Source organism: Amblyomma maculatum, chromosome 2 (assembly GCF_055883805.1).
Source record: "Amblyomma maculatum isolate TAMU_Amacu chromosome 2, ASM5588380v1, whole genome shotgun sequence".
Taxonomy (NCBI): Eukaryota; Metazoa; Arthropoda; class Arachnida; order Ixodida; family Ixodidae; genus Amblyomma; species Amblyomma maculatum.
Genome location: NC_139345.1, coordinates 115277833 through 115292139, shown reverse-complemented (window position 1 = coordinate 115292139; position 14307 = coordinate 115277833). Strand labels below are relative to the sequence as shown.

Here is a 14307-nt window from a genome sequence, read left to right as displayed (position 1 = left end):
CAGAGATAAAGGAAAATGTTACGGATCACAATTAAGACTAATAAGAACAGGCGGATGGCTTGCGTGCAGTGAAAGCGAAAGCATAATTGTTTATTTTCTTTTTATTTTATTATTCGCATTTTCATTATCAATCACAACTACTCACTGCATCACGTCTTCATTAAGTCCAGCTCACCGTGGTCCAGCTTATGTGCCTCTTGCAACAAAGAGCATGTCACCGGAAGTAGTGGCACAGAAAGTCACGTGATGGAACGTGATGTCACAGGCGGAAAAAAAAATTAGCGGTAATTAGGTATAAAATGGACTAGGGCGTAGTATATCGTAACGAGAGCTAATAAAGGCCGGATATCCAGTCTTGCCCGCAACTCGTTTCACATCCGCCGTGGCTCGCTTACGTAACGGTTGCCATAGTAACTGTGACGCAAACCGTTGTGCGGCCAGCGAAGCGGAGAGTGGGACAACGGCGTATTCCTGTGGCAGGACCTTTCCCCCCTTGTTGCATCTGTACCGTCATTTGCTGGTTAAAGCATCGCTAAGGGACCTCTATGTTGTGACAGATTCGGCCTCTTTCGCCCCAGAATTCTGACGCAACTGCTTTTCGTGCAGCTTCCCGGGTGCTGTCATATTTTACTGCCTATTTGGCACGCATCTGCTAGTCTAGTTACCGATAGGAATTCGAACCAACATGTGTGCTTCTAAATGTGCGTCTTTTGAGATTAATAATAATAATAATAATAATAATAATAATAATAATTATTATTATATTGTTATTATTAATCTCTTCACTAGCGCGCCACAGAAGGAAGCGCGAGAATCGGGCCTCGCTACACGAGCGAATTTTCGCCTTCATAGACGTAGGAGGTCCTAATTAAGTTCCTCAAAATTTTCAGCTTGGATCAACAAGACTTTGTGGCCTGAGTGTACAGTGCCCGTCTCGTAATACGAAGCCTTCAAAACTAACCGAATTTGATTTAGAGTAAATTTAGAGTAAGCTGCTTTCCTTTGGTTGAAGGAAGCTTCCTGTACAATTTGGCCTCAGTCTATTTTTGGCCTTGAATATATATAGTCGCCATGGACACTTAAGCACGGTTAATGACGTCACGAGGTTACGTGGATTTAGGTACTACTTTCTTTGCACAGCGTCCAGTTTCGTTGCTGGTGAGCCATGTGACCTTACACCTTTAAATTTTTGGATATTATGAAATAAACAGTTAAATAGAGCACACGAACTGCAAAAATAATTTCAACAGGTTGTCTTGCAGAGCGACAGAGAGTGGTGCTGCAAGGGAGGTAGCGTTCTGTGCACGGAGACTTCTAGCAACGTACTGTTCGTGGATAACAATTATACATTTCAAAACGCTTCTTTGACACTTATACTAAAGGGGACATTTAATGCCTGGTCATTGCAAGCGGAAATATAGCCGTGTCTATTTATTTATTTACTTTTTGCTGAAACTGAAATGAAAGCAGTGGGCTACATGTGTTGGGGGAAACAGAAAATGGTTCGGGTGTGGCCACTATTTCTATTCGGCAGCACAAGTTTACTTTTCTGGAGTTATGAGCAAAAATTACATCCGTCCATTGCAGTCACAAAAGTTTTAACCTGTTGGGAACTCAGCTGTTGCACTCGGTTATACTTGTGTACGTAAACTCATTCAGTCAATTCATTTCTCAAGGCGAGACGGAACTAGAGCCCGCGTTAGTTGCTTTGCTGGACGGAAATCCTAGCAAATTTTAAGATGGCCAAAGCATAAACGGTTGGCTATAGTATATATGCTCGTATAACCCTCACTTTTCCTTTACTTTACTTAATCATTTCCCTCACGGAGCGGTTCTTGTGCTACCCACCAATAAGACAATTGCGACGCCTTTCCTTTTCTCACAACCTCCTCCTCTCTTCGTGGTAAAGCCGAACTCAACCTGTAAAGACGCGGCCGTCACGGGCGCGACTCACTTACTCCTGACGAATACTCTGGTGGATGTGGTGGCGTGCAGGTCACATGCCGGGTGCGATGCCTTGCAGGCGTACACCGCCTCATCTTCGGGCCCCATGAAGCTGAGCTCGAGCTGCGCCAGCGGCAGGCTCTCCGGCGGCGGGCCGTGTAAGAGGCGCACGCGACCGCCTCCGTGCAGTGGCTCTCCGTCCTTCCACCAGGTTACCTCGGGTCGCGGCACGGCCGAGGCGTTGCATCGCAGCCGCAAGGTGCTGCCGTCGCGAACCACCAGCCGTGGGCTCATGGGCGTCAGGTCGATGGGTGCTGGGAGTGAGCGAAAAATATCACTACACGAGCTACGCCCGTCCTGACAGGGATAGGAGTCTGATGGGTTACAGGAGCCCGAGAGGAAAGAAAAATCCACTGAATGCAACAAAAGCCTGGAGGTGGAGTGGCCCAACTGTCAGATGTGAAAGAACGGAGAAGTGTGAGAAGCGAGGAAAGGGTACGGGTGGGGATTCGTTAACCAGTCATCGGGCAATGACAGCCGGAGAGGTTTACAAAGTGGAGTGGATTGCAGTTAGACAGTCGCATGGATCTTGTTTCGATACACTGCTGCACGGTCCTGTGAATCTAGCTGCGTCGATAAAGTGTGTTGCATAATTGAGCGTTCAGATGATTTGGAACCACCAACACAATGGCGGCAGCCTCGTGGCGTGTTTTCCTTTATTGATTTTGAGCAGTGAGAAATCGCAAGGGCTTGCAAATTGTGTGCCTTTTTTCTTTTCTTTTTACGATGGCCGTAAATTTAGAGGCGGTTTATTGGAAACGAAATTCTCGCTTGCTTCTTTTTGGCCTTACTGGTTCTTTTGACGATAGGTTCATAACAAATATCTAAGAATAAAAGTTTCAAATAAATAAATAAATAAATAAATAAATAAATAAATAAATAAATAAATAAATAAATAAATAAATAAATAAATAAATAAATAAATAAATAATAGCCTCCTTTTTCTGCAGATATATAACCATGCTGGCACTAAGCCACCTCACAACGACACAGAGTACTGCACTTAGCTGCCTAGCGCAGCCCTAATAACACCGGAATGACAAATGACCGCATATATCATTATCCTGCGTCGGAAGACCTTTGGCTGTACACAGCTGGTAGGACAGGACTCTGATTTCCCTTTATGACCTGTTAGCAAACAGCTGCATATTGAAATATGTTCGACGCCACGGTACTCACTAGCCACGTGAAGCACGCGGCCCGTGGTGGACTGTCCGTAGCCGGTGGACATCATATCCGAGCACATGTACACGCCGGCATCTTCGCGGCGCGCCTTGTCGATGATGAGGCGCGTCTGCTCGAGGCGCACATCACCGCTGCTGGAGGGCAGGAAGCGTCGGTTGTTCTTCATCCAGGCGAACGGGAACCGCTCCGAGCGCTTGGACAGGCCGTCGCAGTCCAGCACCAGCCGCTTGCCTACTTCCAGGGGGTAGCAGGCGCCGGCGGCCGGCCGTCCAGTGCTGTCATAGGCGTAGCCTGCACGTCCGGAGGGGAGATCTGTTATACGTGTACATGCCGTCAAAGTCATATATCCCTAAATCGAACCACCCCGCTGTGACTCAGTGGCTTTGACTGTCTGGCTGCTGATCCGAAGACCGCCTGATCGAACACCGATGGAGGCCAATGAGAGCAAAGGCTGTGTGGTGTACAATGCCTGAGTGTGTTAAGGAACCCCGGGAAACCTAAATTACAATCTTCCCATAGCCCATGTGCCAGTTCGGGGCGTTAAACGCCGCTATTCACATACTAAATCGAAACAGGAAAGAAACTTCGAGTCGAATCCGATCAGCGTCTCTTCTCGGTATAAAATTTTATCGCCTTCCGTGAACTTAGCAATAAGCGTTTGGCGAAGTCCCGCAAATGCCACTTGATTCTGAGATCTATATTTTTGAGCATTTTTGCGCAGTTCGTCCGAATGTCGGAGGTATACCGCTAACGTCCGCATTTTGGCCAGAAAAGCGTTGGATCTTGCACATGTGCCCTGGGCACGTTTCGCCGCTCACATGATCAAAAAGTTATATCCGAAACAAAACTGCTAACCCCGGTTGCATTTACAGTCGAAAACTATTTAGAGAAACCGATGGCTTCTGTAAAATTTTTCTGCTGAACTGTGCTCTTGGGAATGCATATACAGGGACTCCAGAACATTTTTTTTGAGTGGGGGGCAAATTTTGTCAGGTCATAATTGTTATTTTTAAGGTAATTTTGATTTCATTTTTATTTTAATTTTGTTTTATTGTTATTTTATTTTTTAATTAAATTTAGCCGCAAATTTACTCTTAGTAAATTTAGTTTTACGCAATTTGAAAGCATGTTTTACCGCTAAAGAAGAATGAGGCCATGAATTGTTCCCAAATACAGCCTTCTAAAACACTATCGCACTTCATACTTTCAGAATACTCGTTACTATACTCACTCAAAATTACCAACAGGATTCAAGTTCAAGCAATCGAAAAGCTGGTTTAAGAGAATACATAGCTTTAGGGAGCCAACAAAAGGCTGTTTAAGGGCCCCAACTACTTGCCTTCAGATTATTTGCGAGAAGAAATTGGGTTGTTGGCTCAAGGGTGCCCTATTCTTGCAATCTGCCAATTTTCAAGCCAGCGAACGAAACTTGGGCAAAGAAATGAAAAAGGGCCTTAATTTGGTATGAAATATATATAAAAAAAAAACTTTAGTTCAAAGAAGTATACGCGCGAACAATATACACTTGAGTTAAGGAAGTTCGCGCACGGCCTGTTTCAATCCCCTGGTTCTTGCTCATCAACTGTGGTCAGTCATTCAATACTTGTTTTTTTTTTTTGTTGTTGTTGTTGTTGTTGTTGTTGTTTTTGGAGAGTATTAATTTAGTTCACGCAAAGAAAAAGTTTTCAAAATGGTGACAGTCCATGCTAGCTCATTTACAATACAGTCTACATTTTAACATCCTAAAATTTGAGCGCTCATAAAAGTGATTTTAGTGTGAGCAGTGGGAAGGTGAGAAGTGGGGGGGGGGGGGGGGGGGGGTGCGCCGCCCTTTCGGAAGTGGGTGCAGTCGGCTGATTATAAAGCTGATGACGTATACAGTGCGTTGTGCATATGCATGTCTTGTAGCGAAGATTACAGAGAAGTAAACCAATAATGAGGTATTATATAGCATTCTGATTTGTCATGAGAGATGGAGTACGTCTAGTGCGCACGGACTCGACGCCTCTGCGCTTTACCCGCACCAGGTACCGCACATGAATAAGGCTCGTCCATGAATTACTCATTACATTCCCATAGACCTCACGCGCTGCGATATCGTGTAACCATGTTTGTGTCCTTGTAGTTATCGCAACCCCGATATACCCAGATTTCTGTCAGCTGGGTATACATAGATTTCAAATGTTTTCTTGGTACATAAAATGTTTCACTGAGAGAATGGTATAGGGTTCCAACGTAGTTAAACCGAGTAGAACGCACGAATGTTTTTGCGCACAGGTGGAAGTTGATGGAGACGACGAGGTGAAATGCATAACGTGAAAGTGACGTTGCAGTCTGCACACGGGGTGATAGGCAGCGGTGATAGCTATACGACGTTCCGTACACTGTTTCCATGAAAAATTTCTTGAGTTCGAATCCGCTCCGCTGGTAGTGTTTTTTTTTTTTTTTTTTTTTTGTCGTGTGTGTTTTTGAAAGTACTGCAAACGGGCATACAGACGTTAGTATCACTACTAAGCTCTGAACCTCCGGATTAAGGTTTTCGCAGTGGTATATGCCCACATGCGGCCACTAACTTTTGTAGAACATTTTCGCTTAACCCCAGCACAGAGCCCCAAAATATTTCGCATCAAAATAAAATTTGTTTTATTATTATATGAATGGTATTATTCATAAGTTACTCCAGTGCCACTTTGCTTTGAGTTCAGGCGGAAATTATTAAATACTTTATTCGCAGGGCAGGTTCGTGCCAATTATAACCGACGTAGAGAAAATGCATTCGCGTGTCTCTCGGGACAGGTACAAGGTAGATAGATGTGCTGAAGTAGATTCTTTTTACCTTGAAGGAGATGGCATCGAGAGGCCTTTCAGGGAGTATGCATAGACTCCACAGTTGCCTGAAGCTAAGCGTATGCAGAGCATGAAGAAAGGTGGTGCTAGTGTCTGATCAGCTTATCGCCATGTGTTTCGGCCTGCCTCGCTGAAGCTACACGTCGTACAAAAATTCTAACACTCAGTTTTATCGGCTTGTTCTCAATAGAAATATTCTTTGATGAATGATTCAACTAATAGATGCAGTGAACGGGCTTTTCCACAAACTATCACACTTGCAGAATTTCGCTGTGAAGAAGCTAGAAAGAGCATTATCTAAGCTCAGCGCCTGAATTTACGTTAGATGCGAATATACATGAAGCAATTAAGGGTATTTCCGCTTAAAAAGTTTTGCAGGCTTCTTCGTTCCATTCTTTTTAACAGGCGAATTTGAGCAAAAAACCAGCGCTGCCTCGATTTCTTTTCCACTTTAAAGTCATGAAAAGCGAAAAGGCTGAAGATTTTAGTGATATCGCAGTTTGCTCTGTCCCAGTCTTGACAAAAAGCTGGAAATGGCTTTTTAGAAATGTTGAAATGCCGAAAGGATCAAGCCATTCTTTAGTATTATACATCACAGGAAGAGAGAGGGAGAAAAAAGTTGCCTGCTGTTCGTATTCTTTCCTCGTTCAACTCAAATTGTAACGTCATTTCTGACGTAATTATAGAATAATGATTGGCGACCTTTACGAGTTATAATTGTGAAATAAGTGATCGGGTTTCTCAACTTGGATCCTAAAAGCATCATCCGTTGGTTATACTGTCATACCACTAACAACGTGGTCAAAATTCTAGCCAATTTACCTATTACGTCTCTTTCAGTGCCTCTGACCACAAATGAGAGCTCTGATGCTCTGGTGCGGGTGGCTCAATTGCGCTACCTGCGTCTGGCACCGTAAATCCACTTTAATACTCTGTAAGGTCTTAGTTGTGCGCTTGCTTACTCAAGACTACTCAAGCTACTCATAAACGTACTGGGCCGACTTGGTGTTTATCTAATCAGCTTATCACAGTTTGCTGTGACGTGTACCACGGAAACTATATATGCGTAGATTATTGGCGGGACGCGACCGCTCTATCCTACTACGCGTGTGGCCCATATACTTGTATAAGATATGTGCGCAGCACAGGTTTTGTAATATGTTTGCAGGATCACAAGCTGCATAGTTTGTTTTCTGTCTGGCGCAGAAAGCCTGCTGTGCACCAGCTACTGTGGCCCAGGGACTGGACCGCACAGCATGCGTACAATTTGCTCACATTCTTATGTGAGCGTACACTAACAACTCTCTACCATCTCTCTAATTTCTACCTGTTCATTAAAAATGCACCCTTTTTCCAAAGTGCAAAGTGTACAGACGTATTTGAGTCCGGTAAACCTCCTGTAGGTCTTCCCTTTGTCCGCTCTATCTCTCCATTGTTGTCCTGCCACTTCCACTTCATGGGGTCATCTGTGTTCTTTTTGTCGAATGAATGCTGTCCACCCTGTGTAACCCCATCGTCACTGCGGTCAGAATCTTATTATATGCTTGCTGAATCCCCATTTGTTTTTAGTTGTGACGTGCTCAGGCTTTGACTTGCTATTTCATTTCCTCCTCACACACTAACACGTCAATGTGTATCTATGCTCTACCGCAGAGGCAAGGAATGTAACCTTTTCGTTAAGGCGGCATATCGTGTAAATTATTGTGGCTTTCAGAAGTCTGTATGAAATTCGTCGCGCCGCGTAACCATTACAGTCACCCTCGAATCTGCTGGTTCATTTTGGCTGAACTTCTACCACCACTTTTAGAAGGCTTGCATGATTCCAGGTCCTGCACCCGACCATTAATTTCGTTGCAAGGCTGTCGCTCTCACTCTGAGCGTTTGTCGTATTTTATTTCATGACTGCTTCATATATTTAAGTTTTCTCAATGTTTCTTAATTTTTAAGAATTAAGCTTTTGCACTTAACCTCTACATGCCCTCTTTTTTTTTCTGCGATGTTTATTGCCTCAGGGCATAAAAATGCTATGAAGAATGAAGGGTGTGGTCCAAAAAATGAAAAAAGATTGGCTGATGCAATCGTGTACCTGATTTACTTGTTGCGATTGCAAAGACGGACTGTAAGGAGACTTGCTTCCGATACACATCTTATTATCAATTGAAACACAAGTTTATTTTCACAGGATTGAATGATGGGCCTCTGAAGCTTGACTAAATTGAAAGAAAGTTGGAAGTTTACCACTGCATTTTAATTCGTCTTGACTGCTCTCTATAACAACCCAATATCAGAATGTGTATGCCACGAGCTGCATATCTGGGCTTTATCTGGGCATATCTGGGCATATGGGAGGGCTTTATAGCCCTCCCATTCAGGACAAAACCTAAGTGACAAGTTCATTACTGTTAGTCCCGCATTCGTGACCGTCGTCGTCACGACCATGACGCAGTATTCAAACACCATATACGAGCGGAACTTGGCGCATATATGATATATCTATGGAAGTGCAGCCTAATCTGTTCTTATTTACGTAGATGGGTTGTAGGAGATCCTGGTGCCAGCAGGAAATTCGGAAACTCCTCATCGCTTTACCATTTAGCTAGCACAGAATTAATGTCAGGGAAGAACTTCGTGCCTCTGACGCTGCTCCTTCAGTTCGCGCAAGAACTTGCTGTTTTGTATTTGCAAGCTAGCCACTGATAATACCTGCGAAAGAGCGCACGAATTTTCTTCACCATCTTCTGCAACGATTAATTTGTCGCAATAGAAAGCGCTGTCTTGAATAATATGTCTGAGAGCATTGTTCCTGGTATCAGTTATTGTAGCAGTAATTCCTGCTATTATATGCCTGGACGATACCAAGAATGGGAATCTCCTATGTCAACGGGAAAGTTCTCTTTGCAACGTGAAATTGAAACTTGGTGTTGAGGTAACGAGAGGTGCAGTATCTGTCACAATTATCGGTGGACACTTGAACCGCGCCGTAAGCAAAAGGCTAAAACTGTGAGAGTGAAAGAAGAGAGGAAAATGTGCCATCTGCAGGTCTTCTGGATAATTTATGGGGATCTTTACCGCGCGCTTACATCGCACAGCATAAGGATGCATTTTTGTTACGCCTCCATCGAAACGCGGTTTCCGCGGCCGATGCCGTAGTCGGGAACTCTAGCTCAGTAGCTGAGCGCACTAACCACTGAGTACACCGTGCCACTGAGGCACCCGACGAATTTCGACCAGCTCATTCCTCTATAATGCATTTATTTAGTGCCACGATCATGCCTCTGTCGTTATTGTATTGCATCTGTACTCCAGAAGACCACTTCGCAAATATTTGGTGCCTTCCATCTTATCGCTCGGGATGCGGCCATCTAGCCACTATAGTGCGGCAGGAGTTGATATATGGATCACTCTTGAAGGGGTCGGATGTGGGAGACTGTCATATTTGCACTGCATTACGTCGACATTTTCAGTGAAAAAAGAGACGGGGACTCAGCATGGCTTTTCGATGAATAATATCTTGCCAGGGGCAACCCCCTCTTTATATGTGCTCCTGATATGGTTTTGGATACTCACTTTGTGTGACCGAATTACTGTGCCTTTCACTTTCTCACTTTCTCACAACCTCAGCCTTTCCCTGCTTTATAATGAATCATTGCACTGTAGTCTAACAGAAGCTTGAGTGAAATAATCAATTTGGGTAGGATAGTGTCCGCATAGCGGGGTTTACTGCAGACCGCACCGCTAAGAGTAAATAGCGAGTCGAAGGAGATGCCACAATGGTGCGAAAGGGGACATGGTGACAGGCAAGTCCAACTGCACTTCGCGGCGAGCTTCAAGAAGACGGCGGTGCGTGCCTCGTGGTAGGACCATGATGGCGTGGTACAGCTGGCTGAAGCTGGTGCAGTAGTAGAAGCCCGTATGATTGCCCTGCGCCCCGAGCACGGTCAGGGTGGAGCTGATGCGGCCTGATCGCGGGTCCCGCGAGCCGTGCTCGATGCGGAAACGATTCCACGGGTCTGGAACCAGGGGCGAGGCCTCGGCGTTGTCTTTGCGCCAGCTGGCAAACCGGTGTGAGGGCAGCAGGCACTCGACGCGAAGCTCCGAGCCCTCGGACACTGTGGTCGGGCCCAGGTACAGGACCTCGGCCTCCTCTTGCGCCTCCGCCGACGCCGCCGAGGCTGGGTTCGGCCAACCACACAGGGCTCCCGGTCACACATGCATCCGTCGCATATGTGCCATGTGAGCGCACTGATATCCGATGGTTCACGTGTACATCGCACCTGCCCACCCAAAAAGCCCCTCCCCCATTGTCTTGAGATGCCAGAAGAATGCGAAGAAAAGGGAATGCGTTCGAGCTCCGAACGTAGGCCGAGAGAGAGTTCACAAGGGAAGTCGTCACGTCTCCAGCACCTGGTAATGACTCCAAGACTCGGAAGTCTGACAACAACAAAATAATTGTTACATCGATCTAGTCTGTTTCAAGCTAGGGGGTCTAGGCTCATCTTGACTGTCCGGCGCGAGACGCACAGGGACAGGAAACACCAGCGACAAGGATTACCAACTACCATTATTCATTCAGCTATACATATAGGGAGCCATCAGCATGCAGCAACACATCATTTATTTACCGAATGCTCTGATTCAGTAGAAGTCATTTAGCGTGACAAATACCCACAGGCAATTATGTCATGAAGTTTGTGATGTAAAGGCGGGCTAAACATGGAAACTAAGATACAAACAATTATGTTCCTTTTTTATAATGTAGCAAGATGGCATAGCACGGCAAACCGTGTGTCGCATAGTTTATGCACTGTTGCACTAGAAGGCTTAGTATTTGATTGGCCATTATCACGTGATAGTAGGCTTCCTATAAATTCATGCATAATCAAATAAGCAAAGATGTTGGAAGTCGGCGCTTGTAACGAATGTTTATGTCCCTTGGCTCGGTATGTTTTGCGGCGCACGAGTCAAGAATGAAGCATCGCGCGTAAAAGAGCTCACTTTCCGCATGAGCGCATTATCGAAATGGCACTTCTCTGCTTGCCTACACTGCACTCATGATGCACTGCGGGGTGCACCAAAAGAGAAACAACAGGGCCGTTTGTTTAACCTACACCAGCTGCACCAGTGCAGTAAAAATTCATTGTAGGTATAGGCGATTACCTACACTGGTGTAGCTGGTGTAGGTTATATGTGTAGGGTAGATAAAAAAAAAAATGGCCCTAATAATTGCTAAAGGATAGTGGAACTTCCGCATTGCTCATATAGGACAAAGTATCGATATCCTCACGCTCACAGCTCGCGCGCAGTCTCCGCGCTTTGAATACACAGGTCGACCTGTGCCAATATGTAACTACACGTATTGCAGAACATTCCGCGCAACCAGCAAAGCAATGTGTCAGTACTGAGGCATTTGCACTTTCCGCTGGCTTATTTCATCGGAATGGAAGCTCGGCTACGCTTTTTTACAGCTGTTCTTGCTCTGTGGAATCTGCGTCAATTAGCTTTCAGGGCACAATGACTTGGCTCGCAAGGCGAGAGTACCGGCGGACGGGAAAACTACCAATCGTATATCGCAGGGCACGATTTCATGTAACACCATTTTGTCTTCGGCGTGCAAACTTGGACAAGTCGTCTCGTTCTGAGTTCAAATGAGCTCTGAACAATTCGCAAGGCCGATCTTACAATACCATGTAAATGGAAAATGACGTGCTTTTTGAGCCACCGCCAAAGTCTACGTAAAGGCACTAGCGGCGCCTCGTGTGAGACGTACAAAACAAAACTGCGTTTTTTTTTTTTTTTTTTTTTCATTACTCTTCCTGTTTCTGAAGCGCGTGTTTGGGGACGAATAACACTGAGTGACTGAGAAACTCACCGAAACATGCAAGTAAAAATTTAGAAAATGTGCTGGTACACGAAGCACTGCGATTATCGGTAACTATTTCCCAACATTCCTCGCCCGCATGCTTATACTTCACGTTTTAATGCCTGCGCTGGGGGCCTGATGATTAAGTAATGCATGTTGCGTTTGGTTTCTTTGCGTATGCAGTCGCTCGAGGCTTCATCGTCTCATCTGTCCAGAGACGTGCCAACATGGCGACCTGATGGCAAGGGGAAGGGGCATCGATATTCCGGACAAGGATCACGCCCAAGCGATGGTTAGCTAATTTCGGTCTCTGGATTGAATAAGATCACGGTAGCTAAACGCGGATACGAGGCAAATAACAACTCCACTCACGTACATCAAGTACGGCTTACGAAATAGGTTCGGCTGCTACGTGTGAAAGTAATGTATAACTACAAAAACTAGGCGAGATTGCTGACAGAGAGAAAGAAAGCTGAAGTTATTGTGTAAGGAGCCTGGGAGGGCATCTGGAGAAAAAGAGATGGTTAGACGTTGATGAAATATTAGTTGACGTGTTAAGTGAGTAACCAGTGATATAAACGTGCTGAGCGATGTCGATGTGCGCCAAATGCTTGTTGAGCGAGAAAAGAAAAGAGAACCTGTTGCCCTTGGGCGTTAAGAATTTAAGGAAGAAGGCTATGTACGTTTGAGCAGGTTGTTTTGAGAGTGGTGGCACAATGAACTTTGTTAAGTTTTAACGGCTTTAACGTTCGCGCAATGGAGAATGTAACTTGGTATACGTCGGTGCGCAGTGAGCAAGCCGCGGAGATATGTTTTGGCACTACGACAAATAATTCGGGGCACCTATATGGGCACCATTCGTTCAGTTTGATTCCCAGTCGACAAATATTCCAAACTCAAACTTGCTTGGACAGACATAGCAAAAGAGTTCCGATGCTTGAAATGTGTTTGTCACGTTTGACCTCACAAGCCGCATTCATATCGTCTCTCTGTGATGATATAACATTGCTATATCTGTAAGCTGAAACTTTGTTCATCTTAGTCCAATTAGAACTCAGGTTCAACTTGAAATAAGGCTGCAGCATATACCTTTAGACACAAACGCAACCAGTATTTCAAGTCGACATGATATCGGTCTGTCTATTGTGGAACTTCAGTGGAACTTTTTTTCGAAAATTTATAAATATAACTGAAAATTATTTGGAACCATATTAAGGGCGTACGTTCTAGTTATCTGGATCGCAGAACTAGCATATTTTCAGGTCTGTGGTTCCACGATGAATATGCATCGTCTGTACGCAGATAAACCAGCGTAATCACCATTACATGAGCGTCTGAGCATACACGGCCACTGCCCATGCTTTGGGAACTTATCAGATCAATAACTTTTGCTGGTCAATGCATACTGTGTGTTGGTTGTCATAAAGGATAAGAAATCGATGAGTAGACAGTTAAGATTACTAGACAGACTTCTTAACCAAGTTCGAGCTTTTGAAAAAGGCCCCGGTTTTCGATGTAGTAACCAGTGTCGAAATGCTGCTCTGAGTTAACTCTTTCCTGGAGTCGTTTACATGCAGCGAGGTTGGTGCTATGATATGAAGAACTGCTTGCTTCCTACACGTTTGCCGTTAAATCTCTCTCGACGAATTAGAAGCTGGATAGCAGCTCAAAAGTAGGCCCTCACTTACCCTGACCGATGACAAACAAGTGTACGAGGAGTAGTCCCCTCCAGAGGCAATCATTGCCCATGGCAACCGCCTGATACAGGAATGTATCTTCGGGATCACAGCCAGACGAACTCTGTCGCAACGTTCGTTACCCGTCTTCGGTATAGTCTTCACCCCGGCCTACGACTAAGCCAGTTAGGTCCCGTAAATCTTCTTAGCCGACGACGCTGGTATTCACCGATTCTTCGCTCACTATCACACCGGCCCTCTAGCCTTATCTTCAGTAGTGAACCGGCAGCGACGCCCTGCACTGGCGTTGCAATATCTGCAACCGCCGAGGTTACCGTCTTCCTGTGCCCAGAGGACCGCCTGCGCCGTGGAGTCGGTCCGGCCTCGTGGAAGAAGAAGAGGAGGGAGCGGAGCAGCCCGTGGTTCTAAATATAGGGGACGAGAAAAATAACGCCCCACCGGCGCGGCTTGCCTCCGGCCGCTCGCAATCCGGGCGGCGGTGATTGCGTGAATCGCGAAGTGGCACGTACTTCTTGGAGATGAGCGGCGTGAGTCGGCCGAACAGTGGCCGCAACCACGGAACGACGCCATCGAGAGGGCACCGTAGATGCGACATCTATACCCTTGTCCACTTGGTTGGCGGGGAAGTCTTTGATGACGGTGCTCCTGTACAGGGTCACTGCTTTTTGAACTGGCGGAAAAACTACCGTGTCCACAACTGGTCAAGCATTTTTT

The 14307-nt window shown here is 45.6% G+C and overlaps 1 protein-coding gene across 1 annotated transcript; it reads right to left on the bottom strand.

Moving 5' to 3' along the window:
• Positions 1-1950: 1950 nt before the first annotated feature.
• Positions 1951-14076, bottom strand: LOC146199620 (brother of CDO-like). The gene is made up of 3 exons (XM_084592157.1): positions 13585-14076; positions 3184-3480; positions 1951-2258 (listed from the first exon to the last, which is right to left on the bottom strand). The coding sequence occupies exons 1-3, from the start codon at positions 13643-13645 to the stop codon at positions 1951-1953; spliced, it is 666 nt and encodes a 221-aa protein (XP_084448283.1). The 5' UTR covers positions 13646-14076.
• Between the last annotated feature and the right edge of the window lie 231 nt (positions 14077-14307).

Bases quoted from the DNA above. Each gene is read 5' to 3' on its own strand.
- LOC146199620 (XM_084592157.1), bottom strand. From the start codon at position 13,645: ATGGGCAATGATTGCCTCTGGAGGGGACTACTCCTCGTACACTTGTTT. The intron at 3,481-13,584 runs GTAAGTGAGGGC...CCGGACGTGCAG, and splicing joins CTTGTTTGTCATCGGTCAGG to GCTACGCCTATGACAGCACT. The intron at 2,259-3,183 runs GTGAGTACCGTG...GCTCACTCCCAG, and splicing joins CCGCGTGCTTCACGTGGCTA to CACCCATCGACCTGACGCCC.